This window comes from Conger conger, chromosome 7, assembly GCF_963514075.1.
Source record: "Conger conger chromosome 7, fConCon1.1, whole genome shotgun sequence".
Taxonomy (NCBI): Eukaryota; Metazoa; Chordata; class Actinopteri; order Anguilliformes; family Congridae; genus Conger; species Conger conger.
Window position 1 is genome coordinate 30,090,700 of NC_083766.1, and position 16,653 is coordinate 30,107,352.

Genomic DNA, 16,653 nt, shown 5'->3' on the forward strand with positions numbered 1-16,653 from the left:
TTCTCTATCATCCAGTTTCTCTCTCTCTCTGTGGATCTCAGGGTCTCCCACAGAAGAGCCGGGCTGCTCGCACTACTTCCAGTTTGCGTGTCGAAACGGTCGCTGCGTGCCCACCTGGTGGAGGTGCGATCAGGAGAACGACTGCGGGGACTGGTCTGACGAGGTCAACTGCACAGGTACGGCTCTGCGTGCGTCTCTCCCAGCCTGGTCAGTCTGAGTATGCGGGGAAACTGCACCCCCTAGTGGCCATGACAGAAACATACATTTTACAATGATTTCAGTTCAGTTTTATTTCTATGTGGTGCTCTTAATACCAAGCTGACACCCAGTCCACTTTAATACGAATCACATTTCAGTAAGCGCCACGCAGTTAAAAATGAAACCGTATCTCCACCTCCACTCCCGCAGGTGGCGATACTCCCCACACCCTGCCCCCGGGCCCCGCCACCTGCCCCCCCAACCGCTTCCGGTGTGGCTCTGGCGCCTGCATCTTGAACTCCTGGGTGTGCGACGGCTACGCAGACTGCCCCGATGGAGCGGACGAGGAGGGCTGCCCCACAGGTGGGGAGAGACGGGCGGGTCCCCTCTCACACACGCTCAGCAGTGCTACACCAGCACCCTTCCCTATTTCTCACTCAAAACACTCACACCAGATCACAACCTACTCCAGATACCACCGTCAAAACCCTCACTAACTGCTCACAGGCTACTCAAATAACCATCACCACTCAACACACACCAGCTTCTCTCACCTGACTCTACAGCCACCAACATTGAAACCAGCTTCTCTCACCTGACTCAACACAGCCACCAACATTCAAACCAGCTTCTCTCACCTGACTCAACACAGCCACCAACATTCAAACCAGCTTCTCTCACCTGACTCAACACAGCCACCAGCATTCAGCTGCTCTTTTAACTTAAAGCTTATAATGGCATGTATCATCTTGTTGGGGGAAAGGCGATTATGCATGGAGAATAAAGCAATCAAACGGTGGCTTTGGTTTTTCGAGCTTGTGTAGAATTGTTGATTTTTCGGAGGCCACGGTATAAAGAGGGCTGGTCACGCTGGAGCAGGGAATTGAATGGATCTGTTGTGGTTCAGTGAGCTTTAGTTCCAGCTGTTAACTCAGCTGTTTATGAGAAGAGGGAGGAGCCCAGCCCTCTTTTCCATTCAAGTAGCCAGTCTCAACAGTCCAGATCCCTGCCCTCTCTGCCCCATATGGGCGGTCTCTAATGGTGCAGAAACCATGCCCTCTTTCCAACTCCCAGGCTGTGGGGTCTCCGGGAGTCTATAACCCTCCCTTATTTGCACATGAATGGGTCGTCTCTCATGGTCTATAGCCACGCCTGTATTTACGCCCAAGTCGGTGGTCTCTGACTGTTCACAGCCGCGCTAGTCGACTCCGAATCCTGCGGGCCGCGGTGTCTGCAGGCAACTGCTTCAACTACACAGTGCACTACGCCACCTGATTTCACTAAAGAGCTTATTGACTGAACCCAGCAGGCCAAATAATTAGTGAAATCAAGTGGTGTAGCACATGGTAGGAGCAATTACCTGCAGAGACTGCGGCCAGCTGGACATAATGGTGGTTTATAGCCATGCCTGTATTTGTGCCCAAGAGGGCGGTCTGTGACGGTATGTACCCCCACCCTATTTTAACACCCATGTGTGCGGTCTCTGGCAGCGTTGGCTGGTGTGGGTGACGTCTCCTGGCCTTGTGTTGCAGGCTCTAACAGCACGCTGAGGCCCACCATCCCTGCCGTGCGGCCCCCGGCCCCGGGCAGCTGCAGCAAGGGCCAGTTCCGCTGCAGCCTCCCCCCCACCTGCATCCCCGACTGGCAGCACTGCGACGGACGCCCCGACTGCACCGACCGGTCCGACGAGGCCAACTGCCGTGAGTGTGTCTGTGTCTGTGTCTGTGTCTGTGTCTGTGTCTGTGTCTGTGTCTGTGTCTGTGTCATAAATATTCATACCATTCATTCAGTTCACTGGTGCAAATGTGCAATACAATTTTTGAATTATTCATATTTTAGGAAAACCTTCTTATGAGAATCATGAATGTTATGGGCATTCATGTAAATGCCTTTTTCCACAAATTCAAAACCGCAATGGAATACTGATTAATTCTAGCTGCAGACAATTCTAATAAGATAACTATAAATGTCTCCACCCAATGGTGCCAAGACAACTCGCGAGGAAGAAGCCGTCATTGAACCGAAATGTTCTTTGCATTTAATTTTACTTTTGACAGATGCTTAAATAGCTCAGCCTTCTCCGTCTCACTCCCTCTCCCTCCCTCCCTTTTTCTTTCTCTCTCCCTCCCTCCCTCCCTCCCTCCCTCAGCGACCCGCGGGCCCCTGTCCTGTGTGAACGGAACTCTGTGCTCCGACAGGGAGGCGTGCGTGACCGTCAGCGAGAGATGCGACGGCTTCTTCGACTGCTCCGACCGCAGCGACGAGCAGAACTGCTCCGGTGAGACTGGAGGGAGAGAGGGAGAGGGAGAGAGGGGGAGGGAAGGGAGGAGGAGGAGAGGGAGAGAGGGAGAGGAGGGAGAGGGAGGGAGAAAGAGGAGGGAGAGGGAGGGAGAAAGAGGAGGGAGAGGGAGGGAGAAAGAGGAGGGAGAGGGAGGGAGAAAGAGGAGGGAGAGGAGGGAGAGGAGGGGGAGGAGGGGGAGGAGGGAGAGGAGGGAGGGAGGGAGGGAGAGCGAGTGATGGATGGGGCCACCAGAATGCAGTTACATCTGCTTCAGATGCACTGACCTGCCCCTGACCTGCCTTGGCTTCAGATGGGAAGAGCTTCCACTGAAATCCAGCGGCCTACGCCCCAGGCCATTCCAGCACAAATACAGGCCATCATCTTCCTAAAGCTATATTTGCACTTACCATGAGTGCATCCATCCAGATACAACTGATTTCAACAGAGCATGTTTTGTGTTTCGCTCACAGCGTATGGAGCAATCGGCATGTAGCAGCTGAAATTTTGACTATGGAAGCATACATTTTGTAAACTTATTTTACATGGAAAGCTTGATTTTTGGCTTGATTGTGGCCAACACAGCCGTAATGCTTGATTTTGATGACTCAGACCTTGTGATGTGACTCAGACCTTGTGATGACACTCCCTCCTCTCCTCTCGGCAGCTGACTCGCGGGTGTTCAAGGTGCAGAACCTGCAGTGGAGTTCCGACTTTTCCGGCGCTGTCACCCTCACCTGGTCCCGGCCCAAATACCTGCCCCCCTCCTCCTGCTCCTACCTGGTGTACTACAGGTAGTGCCTCCTCTCTCAGGATGCACGTGAGCTTGTGCGAACCTCGTCATCGAAGGCCTTCTCTTTTTACTTCGTCTCACGCTTGTGCTCTTTGTGTGCGTCTGTCTCTCTGCAGGTTGGTGGGGACTCAGTCCTGGACCCCTGTTGAGACTCACAGTAATAAGAGCAGCTACAGACTGACGGTGCTGCAGCCAGACTCCACTTACCAGGTGAAGTTGCAGGTGCAGTGCCTGAGCAAACTGCACAAGAGCAACGAGTACCTGACCCTGCGCACGCCAGAGGGATGTGAGTGATTTGCCTGTGTCACTACATCTCCCAGAATACCACCAAATTAACCCTGCCCGCTGTACATCACCCAGAATACCACCAAGAAAATGCACCCACTGTAGCTACTACATTACCCAGAATACCACTGAATAAACCCTGCCCGTGGTACTACATCACCCAGAATATTACTGAATGAACACTGCCCTCTGTAGCTACTACATCTCCCAGAATACCACTGAATAAACTCTGCCCACTGTAGCTACCACATCTTCCAGAATACCACTGAATTAACCCAGCCCACTTTACTACGTCACCCAGAATACCACTGAATTAACCCAGCCCACTTTACTACATCACCCAGAATACCACTGTATAAACACTGCCCACTGTTGCTACTACATCACCCAGAATACCACTGAATATACCCAGCCCACTTTACTTTCAGCCAGTAGGTTTCTGCGGTGCCATTGTAACAGCGCTGTGGGTGCTCATGGGTATCTGTGTCTGTTGCAGTGCCTGACCCACCCACACACCTTCAGCTGTCCGCTGACCGCAAGGAAGACGGGACGGTGGTCTGTTCCTGGAGCCCCCCTGACCACGCGCACGGCCTGATCCGGGAGTACATAGTGAGTGACACCACCTGCTGGCAGCCCCCTGCTCCGCTGTCTTTTATAACGCTGCGGTGGCTGCACTTCCATTCTCACGTTTCACCTATTCTCATTTAGCTGGATAGCTGCACTGAGTCAATCCCGGAAGGGTCCCATGTCTGGAACATGGACTGATGTCAAAAGCAGTTATCCAGTTAAATCCTGCTTTGTGAAGTACCCCCTCAGGTTGAGCCATAAGCTTGAGCTTCGTGCCTAAAGCCTTATGCCAAAGAGCCGCCCTGTGTAAGAGCGTCCCTTAAGTCCCTCCAATGCCACCCCTCATTGCTGCTGACATCACGCTCCCAGTGAAGGCTGAACACTAACTCCGGTGTATCGATAGCAAACTTATTCCGCAATAATCTCGTCATTGAGCTTGACCACGCCTTCTGACCCGACTGACCAATGCGGACCGGGGGAATTAGAAGGGCCAATAGCGCCCGCTTGAGGCACCGGGAAGGAGCAGTGGAAGCGAGGCTGAAGCCTGAACGAGGTTAAGGCATTTCAGAAGCACTGTTCACACTGCTGTGGAAGGCTCTCCCTGCAATGCCCTCTCTGTCCTGTAGGTGGAGTACAGCGAGAGTGGGAGTGCTGAGTGGACCTCCCAGAGCAGCAGCGGGAGTGGCACCAGCACTGAGGTCAAGGACCTGCAGCCCAGCGCCCTCTACAGGTTCAGAGTGAGTAACTACAGCTGAGTGAATACTGTACTACATCACCCAGAATACCACTGAATAAACCCTGCCCACATTACTACATCACCCAGAATACCACCAAATAAACCCCACCCACTGTAGCTACAGCATCACCCAGAATACCAGAATACCCACTTCATGGGCCCACGCAGTAGGTCAGTTAATGAGCTCATGAAATGATCCATTTATGGCTCTGTCAAAAGAACATAGACTTAGTAGTGTCTGTGTGTGTGTGTGTCTGTTTGTTTCAGGTGGCGGCTGTGACTAGCAGAGGTGTGGGAAACTGGACAGATGCAAAATCCATCACTCCCAAGAAAGGTAAACGGCGCACCTTGCTGCCTGCAGTTCATCAGTGCAGGAGCTAGTGGGCAGCAGAGCCAGTATTAATGTAGCCAGAAGGGGGGCCTGCTCATAGCGGTTAAATTATCTGAAATAGAAGCCAGCTTAGCCTTTTCTAGAACGTACAAGCGACAAATAATGTCATGTATTCTCATTCATCGGTAATGTCAAATTGTGCTTGAATTGAGAGCCGGCAGCCAGATGTGGGGCATTGCCTTTACATCTAAGTGAAAGTCATTCTCCTTTTTCAGCCTTGTACTGTAACCTGTGAATGCATATGACATGGTGTGGAGTGTACGTGTATTATGGAGCCATGTCTCCCCCTGCTGGTTGCAAGACCATACTGCGTCACTTTGCTGTGTCGGAGCCGCTCTGGCCTCACCGTGTGTCTCTTTCCCAGCTCTGCCGCCCCCCACTGTGGCCGTGGATGGAACTACAGAGGACTCCATCAGTCTGACTTTCGGCTTCAGTTCCCCGGAAAAGGTTGGTGTGTTTGCGACACCTTCCCGAATGCATCTGTAGAGCAGCAGTGTGGTATAGCCATAAGAGTAACTGGGGGCTTCACTCAACATCAACACCCTTCATTCAACATCTGGCACTCTAATCCAAATCCTTATCCTGGTTTTCTTACCTCCCAGGAAATTAACGGTACAAGTAGTGCTATTGATTGGCCAGACTGTCTTCACACCTGACTCCCAAATTAAGGGAGAATGGAAAACCAGCAGTTCTCAGCTCTTGTGCGATGTAAGTTGAGGCACAGGGTTGTACATTTTGTAAGTAAATGGTTGGAATTTATATAGCAGCTTTATCAAAAGCGCTGCAGAACTGATGCTTCTCATTCATCGATTAATACACACACTCACACCGATGGCAATTGGCTACCATGCAAGGCACCAACTTGTCAGGAACATTTGGGGATTAGGTATCTTGCTCAGGGACACTTCAACACACCCAGGGTGTGGAATCGAACCGGCAACCCTCTGACTCCCAGACAACTGCTCTTACCGCCTGAGCCAATGGCTAAATGTATATACATTTGTTATATTTGTGAGAGAAAGGGAGTATGGCTTTGTGTCTAGCCTGACATGCTAGGCTGAAACTCTGTTCTAAGTCGGGCAAAAAGGCCATAAATCCACCCAGTTTTTGCGACTTGAACGATCTCATCTGCCTCACCACATCAGGCAGTGAGAGCACTTTTCAGGCATAAGCTGTGAAATGCAGAGAGCCGGCCCTCTTCACGCATCACACCTCATGATCCGCCGCTGTGTGAGCCTGACCTGTCCTATCGCTGCCGCTGAGTGCTACAGCCAGATGGCAAAGTGAGAGTTTCTCAAGATCTGAGACCTCCTACTGAGAGTAAACCTGCTGCACTGTGTGTGTGTGTGTGTGTGTGTGTGTGCGCGTGCGCGTGCGTCTGTGTGTGCGTCTGTGTGTGCGTCTGTGTGTGCGTCTGTCTGCGTGTGTCTGTCTGCGTGTGTTTGTATGTGTGTGTCTGCTCGTGTGTGTGTGTCCATGTGTGTTTCTGTGTCTGCGTGTGCGTGCATGTCTGCATGCGTGTGCGTGCGTGTCTGCGTGTGTGTGTGTGTGTGTGTGCATGCGTGTGTCTGTCTGCGCGTGTCTGCGCGTGTCTGTCTGCGCATGTCTGTCTGCGTCTGTGTGTAATGCCGATGTGTACCTGCAGGTGGAGCAGTATGTGGCAGTCCTGTCCTGGTTGTTTGACGCTCATGTGAAGGAGAGCAGGACCATGGCCATCACAGGAAACACTCTGACAGGTACAAATGACCCTCACTTCAGCAGGGTGGGCAAGAACACACCCAGCAAACGTATCTATAAACTGCAGCCTGAATTTAAAGTTTTGTTTTGAAAATGGCATAAATTGGCAAGCAGTGTTATTGTGAAGAAGCGTAGGAAATGCGTACATTTAAATACATATTTTATGTAGTTGTTAAAAAAAAAAAAAAAACTGTCATGTCCAGAGATGCAGGGGGTGGGGTTTTTAAACCGGTGGGCGGGTCTTGTGTTTGCAGTGGCTAACCTGACAGCTGGGACAGCCTATGAGCTGGCGGTGTGGGCCCACACCAGCGTAGGAGACAGCCCTGCTACGCTGTCCAGCCATCAGACGAAGGGCAGCCAGCCGGCCCCGCCCATCCTGAAGGCCCGGGCTCTCAACCAGAGCGCCGTCGACTGCAGCTGGACTGGCTCGCAAGCAGCGGTGAGAAACACGCACACGCAAGCACGCTCAAACGCACACCCACGCACACACACACACGCACATTCTATGCATATATAGAATATATTCAAATGCATATAAAGACACTCAAGTTGGCACATTAGCATACAAATGCAGAAAGTCACACGCAGACACACACACTTTGCTGGAGTGTTAAACTGTTAAATGTGTGTGTGTGTGTGTGTGTGTGTGTGTGTGTGTGTGTGTGCAGGAGTACGGTGTGTTCTTCTCCACCTCCTTCCTGGAGCTGCACCGGAGCCCTCACAGTGTGAAGAGCAGCAGTAGCAGCCTGGTGGTCAGCGTGGACAGTGATGAGCAGTACCTGTTCTTAGTGAGTGACCGTCCCCACCCCCACCCTGCTTTCCACCTCCACCCTGCTCCACCCTGCTCCCCACCTCCACCCTGCTCCACCCTGCTCCAACATCCCCCACCCTGCTCCACCCTGCTCCCCACCTCCACCCGGCTCCACCCTGCTCCCCACCTCCACCCTGCCCCAACATCCCCACCTCCACCCTGCTCCCCACCTCCACCCTGCTCCAAGCTCCCCGCCTCCACCCTGCTCCAACATCCCCACCTCCACCCTGCTCCCCACCTCCACCCTGCTCCAACATCCCCACCCTGCTCCACTGTCCCCACCTCCACCCTTCTCCACCCTTCTCCACCGTCCCCAGGAACACTGGAGCAAGGCCCTTAACCCCTGCATTGCTCAAGGGGTGGTATCTCCTGCTCAGTCTAATCAACTATAAGTTGCTTTGGGTAAAAGTGTATTATTATTGGTAATTAGTATTATTAACAGCTACCACCTGTTTCAAAACATAGCTTGAGATGGTGAAACCATGTTGAGCAGGAAGCTGTTCTGTAGTGGTCTGAACTAGATTTTGAAACCAGCTGTTTCAAGACCTAGCTTGAGCAGTTTTTTTCAGCTGGTTAGTTCTTTCCTCTCTTAACCCCATGTTGCTCCAGGAGGGTTTGTCCCCTGCTTAGTCTATTCAGCTGTAAGTCACTAAGTGAAAGTGTCAGCTAAATGATGTGTGTGTACAGGTGCGGGTGACGTCTCCCTACCTGGGCCCTCCCTCTGCTCACGCCATGGTGAAGATGATCCCGAGTGGCAGACTTCCTCCTCGTAACCTGCACAGGGTGAAAGTGGAGAAGACCCAGGCCACGCTCAAATGGCAGCCCCCGTACGACTCTCCCACAGCCCCGCTGGTACGTTCCCTTAGTGTACTCACACGCGCTCACGCCTGCCTCAAAGAGCACCCTTACCTATGCTTCTCCCTGTCTGTTCCCCACTCACACTCACTCACACTCACTCACTCACACACACACACACACACACTCACACACCCTCACACTCACTCACGCCTGCCTCAATGAGCACTCTTACCTATGCTTCTCCCTGTCTGTTCCCCACACACACACACACACACACACACACACACACACACTCACACTCACACACACTCACACACACTCACGCCTGCCTCAATGAGCACTATTACCTACGCTAAGCACGTATGTTCCCCATTGAGCACGTATTCTCAAATACCTTTACCTGTGCTCCTCCCCTGTTTGTGCTCTGCACTGAGCACGCTCAGGTGCACCATTACATCCAATCGCACAGGTCATGCTTGCCCACCCCATATATGATCTTTACTGAGCACCCTTATGTGCAGCCTTATGTGACTGAGTGCGCTCATTCTAACACTCAAGATCCTCATGCAAATCTCCTTAACCAGCAATGGGAGAACGCTTGCTGGCATGAACCAATCGCAGTGTTTTGCTGTAGGAGCTAAATTAATTTGATTGATTCGAGCAAGTCTGCGATGGATGGCCTTGTGGAACTGCACCCCTTATGTGGTTGTGAGTATGGCTGAACTTCAGCAGGGCTGAAGTGTACATTTTCTGTGGCCAGCCAGGATCAGTTTGGTGTCACACTGGTACGCCCAGAGCAGTAAGTGCTTATGGGGGCATCCTCCCCTGGCCTAATCCTCTGCTGTGGGCTCTCACAGGAGTACGCGGTTCACCTGAAGGACATGGTGCGCAGGACGGAGGCCAACTACAAGCTGAGCACGCAGAACAACACGGTGGAGTTCACCCTGAAGGGCCTGGAGCCGGGCGGCCGCTACAGCGTCACTGTGCGCCTGCGCAACATGAGCAAGGAGGCCAGCTACACCCTCAACACCGGTGAGCCCCTCCGCCCCGCACAGGCAAACCTCCGCCCCACACCGGCAAACCTCCGCACCACACCGACAAACCTCCGCCCCACACCGACAAACCTCCGCCCCACACCGACAAACCTCCGCCCCACACCGACAAACCTCCGCACCACACCGACAAACCTCCGCACCACACCAGCAAACCTCCGCACCACACCGACAAACCTCCGCACCACACCAGCAAACCTCTGCCCAAACCTCCGCCCTGCACAGGCAAACCTCCGCCCCACACTGGCAAACCTCTGCCCAAACCTCCGACCCGCACAGGCAAACCCTGCCCAAACCTCCGCCCCACACCGGCAAACCTCCATCCAAACCTCTACCTAAAATCCTGCAGCTCTCACCCAAACGCATGCTCCGCTATCAGGGGTGTGCCGATTCCATGTTCCCTGTTCCATTGTTCCAACAATGTCAGCAAGACTTCTGTTAAATTTGACTTTAACTACAGTTTTATGCAATTCATATATCAGAGCCTATCATCACGGCTTGTGACCTATGCTACACATTCAGTACCACTGTCATTACGCCATTTGAAACCACTGCAGATATGGTCAAGCTAAGTAACATTAGCTAGTTCATAACAGTAAAAGGACATCACATTTTAGCTTTTGGCAGATGCTGTTCTCCAGAGCGACATACACAGCTCACATTCCTGTATATGCTGTCCTTATACAGTTTAATATGGAATTTTACCGAAGCTAGTCTACCAAAGGCACAATGGCACTGTGTCCAAGGTTGATCAACTTTAGGCAAAACTCGGTAAGTGGTTGCATGGTGGGGGAAATTCTGTTTACTTGTTTGACCGATGCCGTTTGGGTGGGGTTTCTAAATTTACCGCGCTTCTATTTAAACAGGCGTGCTACCCAAACTAAAGCCAAAATGTGCTTTTAAATACAATTTAAGTTTCAAAAGCAGCCACAGAGTCGACTTCGAGGAAACGCTGGGACCACCGTATGATGGATAGTATAGAGTGGACAACTTCAAATGCTTTGAGAGAATAGTGCGGCTGATAAATATAGCGTTCATGATCGTACATGATTGTGCCTCGGTCCAGTGCTGTTGGAGTATGTTTGTATGTTGTTTTCTGGAATCTGCCCAAAGTGAGACCAAATGGCACTTTTTCTCTTCCTTTTTTTTGGAAAGCATTTGTAAAAATGTCAATTACATTTTGTGCCATATTTCCCTTGTCTGTATCACAACCTCACTCCGTTGTCAAAACCTGCACCAGATCAGCACGACTACTTCTAAACACGGGTCTCTGATGATCAGGGTGAGAATAGGATATTGTAAAAGGAAATGGATATACATTATTTTAATGAAACTGGTGCTTAAAATGTGTGTAATCCCTGAGATTTTATAGGAAATTGGGTTTAGTTTAATACAAGCGACTTTCAGTGGAGTACATTTCTCATTTCTGTTACGTAAAACAAAGCCAAACGAAGCATTACTCATTTTGCTTCGCTTGTATTAAGATTAATCACTCTCTTCACAAGTGAAATATCAATAAAAAAAAAAAAAAAAAAGGATCCGAAAAAATTAAGTATTAAAGCAGAATTGGCCTATTTATGCTGTAATGCACCGCCCAGCTTGGTTCTACTTTGTGGCAGTTTGTTTTTTTGATGAAAGGAAGAACATACACATAAAATGCAATTAAATTGGCTGGGGAAAAAAAGAAAAAAGAAAGAAGCAATGATAGCCTACAGCCATAGCGTGCGGAAGTCTTGATTACGTTACTTTTCCGCAGAAGCCATGTTAGGTAAATGTTCATTTGACTATGAGCGTCGTGTTCTGGAGAAATGAAAGCATTCCTGCTCTCGCGCCCAAGGGTCGCTCACCTGCAAAGTCGCTGCAAGTTCACAGACCAGTTCATATGTCCTTTCAGCCATGGAGCCAAATCACACTTTAACCAATTACGAGAAATACATGAATTCTCCGATCCCTTACACAATTACTGAAGGGCAGGGCCAGCCACATACAGATACCAGCGAGTAGCATCGGTGCTTAAATAAATGTTTTAGTTCTTATTGACAGTGTTTTTCAGCGAGTCAAAAGCATGCGATGCCTCAGTGATACTTCAGTTTTCTTTGTGCTCGCCAGATGCTGAGCTCTGCTAACCCTCCTTGCTGTTTAAAGCCCAAACATCACCATCTCTTTCATCTTCTGAAAATTCTAAGCCCCATGACCAAGAACAAAGTGTCTGTGTACTTGACATAATATGCTTTAAAATATGTAAAAACCTACATTTTTATTGAACATGTATAGCCATTTCTAGTATAGCATATCAACTTAGACTGTTACCTGGGTGTTGATCAAAGTCTTCGCATGGGCTAATCTTGTCAGAACCATGTATTGTATTCTGTTTGTGTGCTTGGCAGATGCCATTGTCCACACATTTTCTTTTTCCGTATTATATTCATACAGTTGGATATTTGCGCACGCAATTCACATCAAGTACCTTGCTCAAGGGTACAACGGCAGTACTTAATAATGTATAGTAACATGATCCATAAGACACAGTGAAGTACTTAAATAGAGAGTGGAGGCTTGTGTCAAGTGCACCACACTTTTACCATCGGCCTATAGCTTAGGGGCGGCCTGTAGCATAGTGGTTAAGGTAAATGACTGGGACAGGTAAGGTTGGTGGTAGCCACAATAAGATCTGCACAGCCGTTGGGAGGGTCTGCCAAATGCCAATAAAGTAATGTAATATAATGTAGCTGCTACAGTAAGTGCTGTTCCCAGATGGTATAGCAAGCGTCTTGAGATCTCTCCATCTGACCAAAGCAGAACACAACCTTGGCCTATTTATGCTGTAATGCACCGCCCAGCTTGGTTCTTCTTTGTGGCAGTTTTTTTTTGATGAAAGGAAGAACATACACATAAAATGCAATTAAATTGGCTGGGGAAAAAAAGAAAAAGAAAGAAGCAATGATAGCCTACAGCCATAGCGTGCGGAAGTCTTGATTACGTTACTTTTCCGCAGAACAGAAGCCATGTTAGGTAAATGTTCATTTGACTATGAGTGTCGTGTTCTGGAGAAATGAAAGCATTCCTGCTGTCGCGCCCAAGGGTCGCTCGCCTGCATAAAGGCGCTGGTTGGTGCTGCTCATGGTTGGTGCTGCTCATGGTTGGTGATGAGCAGTCAGGTGTTGAGCTGCAGTGAACACTACCCATGATAAGCAGTCAGGTTATGAGTTGATGGTTTGGTTTTTGTCCTGCCCAGTTCCCCTGAACCCTCCCGAGGCACTGAAGATCCTGATGGAGAAGGACCATGTCTTCCTCCTGTGGAAGAGTCTGGCAGTGAGGGAGAAGGGCTTCAACGAGAGCCGGGTAACCACTCATGTTTATTATCATTTTAAAAACTTGAATGAAGTCATCTGTTACTTAATGATTCTTTCGCAAAAGTTATATTATGTGCTATTTTTAATTTACTTGTTACTCAAATTCAGTGACGGTGACATTACCTATCAGGAAGAAATGCCATTTTAAGAAATTTGTAGTGCTAACGGGCTCTGTGTTTGCGCGCGTGCGTGCGTGTCCTCTCTCTGTTGCGTGTCCTCTCTCTGTTGCGTGTCCTCTCTCTGTTGCGTGTCCTCTCTCTGTTGCGTGTCCTCTCTCTCTGTTGCGTGTCCTCTCTCTCTGTTGCGTGTCCTCTCTCTCTGTTGCGTGTCCTCTCTCTCTGTTGCGTGTCCTCTCTCTGTTGCGTGTTTGCGCGCCCTCATTTCGTGCACGTACGCGCAGGGCTACGAGGTCCACGTCTACGACAGTGTGACCAACTCCACCACGTGTCTGGGCAACACCACGGAGACCTTCTTCAAGATCAGCAGCCTGCTGGTGGGACACAACTACACCTTCTCCGTGCAGGCCCGCTGCCTGCTCAACGGCCAGCTGTGTGGGGAGCCGGCCCGTCTTCTGTACGACAGCTTGGGAGCAGGTGAGCCCGGGGCCGGGGCTGGCACCCGGGATGTGCCTTCTCGCATTTCATCCTACGCCATTTTAAAGAGAAGCTAGCATAGTGTTTGTCATGTAGTATGCACTAACATTGAGAAGTTTGGAATCGCTGAGAAATGTTTACGATGAATTTGCTCACCAAGGTAGCATTGAATCTTTCTTTTGGTTGCTACATTATCTAGTGCACTGGCATTTCTAAACTTCACCCTTGGTACACTAGAGTAATACATAAAATATAAATGTCTTTCAAAAGCAGAAATATTTTTCAGTGATTCCAACTTTACTTTGTTTGTGATGGTGTACTCTACCTTATTGTTTGTGTGGTGGCGTATACAAGTAGTTTGAAGTAATCACGGACTCCTATCCTACAGGGCTGTAATGGTTTTCTGTTTTTCTTTGCACTTTGTTTCACTTGCCGATTGACTGTCTAGTCCCCATGCCTTGTTTCCAAGTCTTAAAGTGTCTGGTGATCTAAAGGAATCCAGAGAAGTGTGCAGGCCTTCCGGCCCTCCGACAAGAGACCCTGTGTATGCTGAATGATGTAGCGTGTTGGGTAATTCCATACAGAGGAGCTAACGTGCTCCCTCTCCCTCTCCCCGCCCGCAGGGCCGGGCAGTAAAGAAGCGTCTCAGGGGGATCGGTCGGGGGACATGGCGACGGTGGTGGTGCCGGTGCTGTTTGTGCTGATGCTGGGTCTGTGTGCGGGGTTTGCTGCTCTGTACTTCAGACACCGCCGCCTGAGGCACAGCTTCACCGCCTTCGCCAACAGCCACTACAACTCCCGCCTGGGCTCCGCCATCTTCTCCTCTGGAGACGAGCTGGGTACGGCCGCCACAGAGCCCCCTCCTTCTGCCTTACTGCCCCCCACCCTTCTACTGCCCCTCCTTCTGCCTTATGCCCCCAGCCCTTCTACTGCTCCTCCTTCTGCCTTATGCCCCCCACCCTTCTACTGCCCCTCCTTCTGCCTTATGCCCCCAGCCCTTCTACTGCTCCTCCTTCTGCCTTATGCCCCCAGCCCTTCTACTGCCTTACTGCCCCCCGCCCTTCTACTGCCTTACTGCCCCCCGCCTACTGCCCCCTCTTCTGCCTTACTGCCCCCACCCTTCTACTGCTCTTCTACTGCCCCTCTTACTGCCTTACTGCCCCCTCCCCCTGCTCTCTTTTTCTGTCAAAATTCTACTACCCCTTCCCTCCTATAGCCTCCTCATACTGCCCAACTGCCCCTTCCTGCTCACCTCCTGCTGCCTCCTACAGCCCTTTACTCCTGCCCTTCCACCCCCTCCTGCTGCACTCTCCTTCCCCCTCGTCGTCATCATCATCATCATCTGTTGCATTCTGTCTTACACATCTCAGTGATTCAATAATTGAGGGTATCTTGTGTGTAAAACAAATATTTCTTCCTGTGCTGGCCACTCCTGCTCCACCCCCACCCCACCCCCACAGGTGACGAGGACGACGATCCCCTGATCAACGGATTCTCCGACGACGTTCCCATGGTGCTAGCGTAGGGTGGGCTCCCTCCTCCTCTGCCCCGCCCCGCCCCCTTACCCTAAACTCGCTCTGGCCCTCCTTCCTGCCCTCCCTCCTCCCTCTGATCCAGAGTGGGCGGGGCCGGCAGCTTCCGCCCGCATGAGCCAGCGCTCGAGGGTTCCGGAACCCGGGACGAAAAGAGAAAGAAAAGAAAGAGATATTTTTTTGAAATAATTAACGATGCACTTTTTTTCGGAGGCGCAATAACTTATTTTTGTATATGTACTATGCGTACGCGCGGGGACAGGACTTAGCAGGCAGCAGCTGAAGCTGGGCCGGCCCGACTGTGAAGGAAATGGATTGGCTCCCCCGCGCGTTTCTGGACCAGCGCGAGAGAGAACGACAGAGAGGCTGCCCAGCTGGGCCGCTGGTTTCTCACAGAGCAGGTTCCCTTCCCCAAAAAAGCAAAAACAAACACCCGTCAACCCCTACAGCCAGCGGGAAAAATACACGTGTTCTTGCACGACAAATGCAAAAAAAATTAGTTCTGTGACGGGATATTTTGGCTCTTGGTGGTGTGAACTGCACAGGATTAGTGTCACTGAAGTAGGACACCGACTCCACGCTGCTGGAACCTACAGAACGAGGCCAAGAAACATCTAGAATCCGAGCTACAAACAGGCCCTTAGAATGGTACATATTATTATAATCTGAAATGAATAATGAAAAATGCACTGAAACAGCATGAAATAACAAACTTTCGCTCGATAGAATCTTGATAAAATCCACGTCGCACTGCCTGGCGCTGGTTCAGCTGCAGTTTGTCAGGTGAGAGATTCGGCAGAACCGTCACGGGCTGGTTTCTCAAACCAAATCCCCCCCCCGCGCGCGCTCGCAGATAACGTTCCACACAAGCCCGGCCTTTTTGGCGCTGGATAAATTTAGCCCCGCTTCTTAAAGAGGAGGCACGAGGCAGACAATGTGCCTGGAGCCCGCCGGGTCATGTGACGCGCTCTCCCGGACGCTGGGGTGCGCTCGAAGGCAGCGCAGCTCGCCCCCGGAACGCAGTGCGCTGCCGTCTGCCTCCGCCAGCGCGCGGCGGGAGAACCGCCCGGCTGTGAAATCAACAATATCAACGGGGTATTTCATTTGGCTCCTCGTGCCAAAAAACCGCTTCCAGTACGGTTTCGGATTTCTGAAAAAGAAAAAAAAGGTAACGCTGACTGCTGGGGAGAGGAATGCCGGCGTTTAACCGCGCGGGGTTGGTTTCGTGAGGATTCAGTGCCGTAGCAGAAACGGGATACGCTGCAGTGCGTTGTGAATGGAACAGAACAGGAGTGAGAATCCCCGCAGTCTAGTGCCGTGCCGCTACAACAAAATGGCGATAGGGCGTTGTCCTCATCACCTTTCACGTTGAAACCGGAGACGAGCTGCGCCGGCCAATGAGTGTGCTGCTAACAACGGAGCAACGGCGACAGTGATTGGTGAATGCGTCCTCGCCGTACCTCGGGGCTTCGGTCCGGGGCCGTCATCCACCAATCACCTTTAGTGTTATTCCTTATTACTAGCGTGCT

General features: G+C 50.9%; 1 protein-coding gene across 1 annotated transcript in view; it reads left to right on the top strand.

Annotated features, from left to right (window-relative positions):
- The window catches only part of LOC133132312 (sortilin-related receptor-like), a 64,941-nt gene extending 48,985 nt beyond the window's left edge, over window positions 1–15,956 (top strand). Inside the window, exons 30-48 of the mRNA XM_061247652.1 lie at window positions 42–176; window positions 409–561; window positions 1,731–1,898; window positions 2,348–2,476; window positions 3,144–3,270; window positions 3,386–3,555; window positions 4,051–4,163; window positions 4,748–4,858; window positions 5,125–5,191; window positions 5,613–5,695; window positions 6,894–6,984; window positions 7,240–7,424; window positions 7,654–7,773; window positions 8,484–8,648; window positions 9,452–9,626; window positions 12,882–12,988; window positions 13,400–13,592; window positions 14,216–14,431; window positions 15,053–15,956. Of these exons, the coding sequence (XP_061103636.1) occupies window positions 42–176; window positions 409–561; window positions 1,731–1,898; window positions 2,348–2,476; window positions 3,144–3,270; window positions 3,386–3,555; window positions 4,051–4,163; window positions 4,748–4,858; window positions 5,125–5,191; window positions 5,613–5,695; window positions 6,894–6,984; window positions 7,240–7,424; window positions 7,654–7,773; window positions 8,484–8,648; window positions 9,452–9,626; window positions 12,882–12,988; window positions 13,400–13,592; window positions 14,216–14,431; window positions 15,053–15,117 (2,573 nt within the window). The 3' untranslated portion in view covers window positions 15,118–15,956. The remainder of the gene's footprint in view (window positions 1–41; window positions 177–408; window positions 562–1,730; window positions 1,899–2,347; window positions 2,477–3,143; window positions 3,271–3,385; window positions 3,556–4,050; window positions 4,164–4,747; window positions 4,859–5,124; window positions 5,192–5,612; window positions 5,696–6,893; window positions 6,985–7,239; window positions 7,425–7,653; window positions 7,774–8,483; window positions 8,649–9,451; window positions 9,627–12,881; window positions 12,989–13,399; window positions 13,593–14,215; window positions 14,432–15,052) is intronic.
- Window positions 15,957–16,653: the final 697 nt, after the last annotated feature.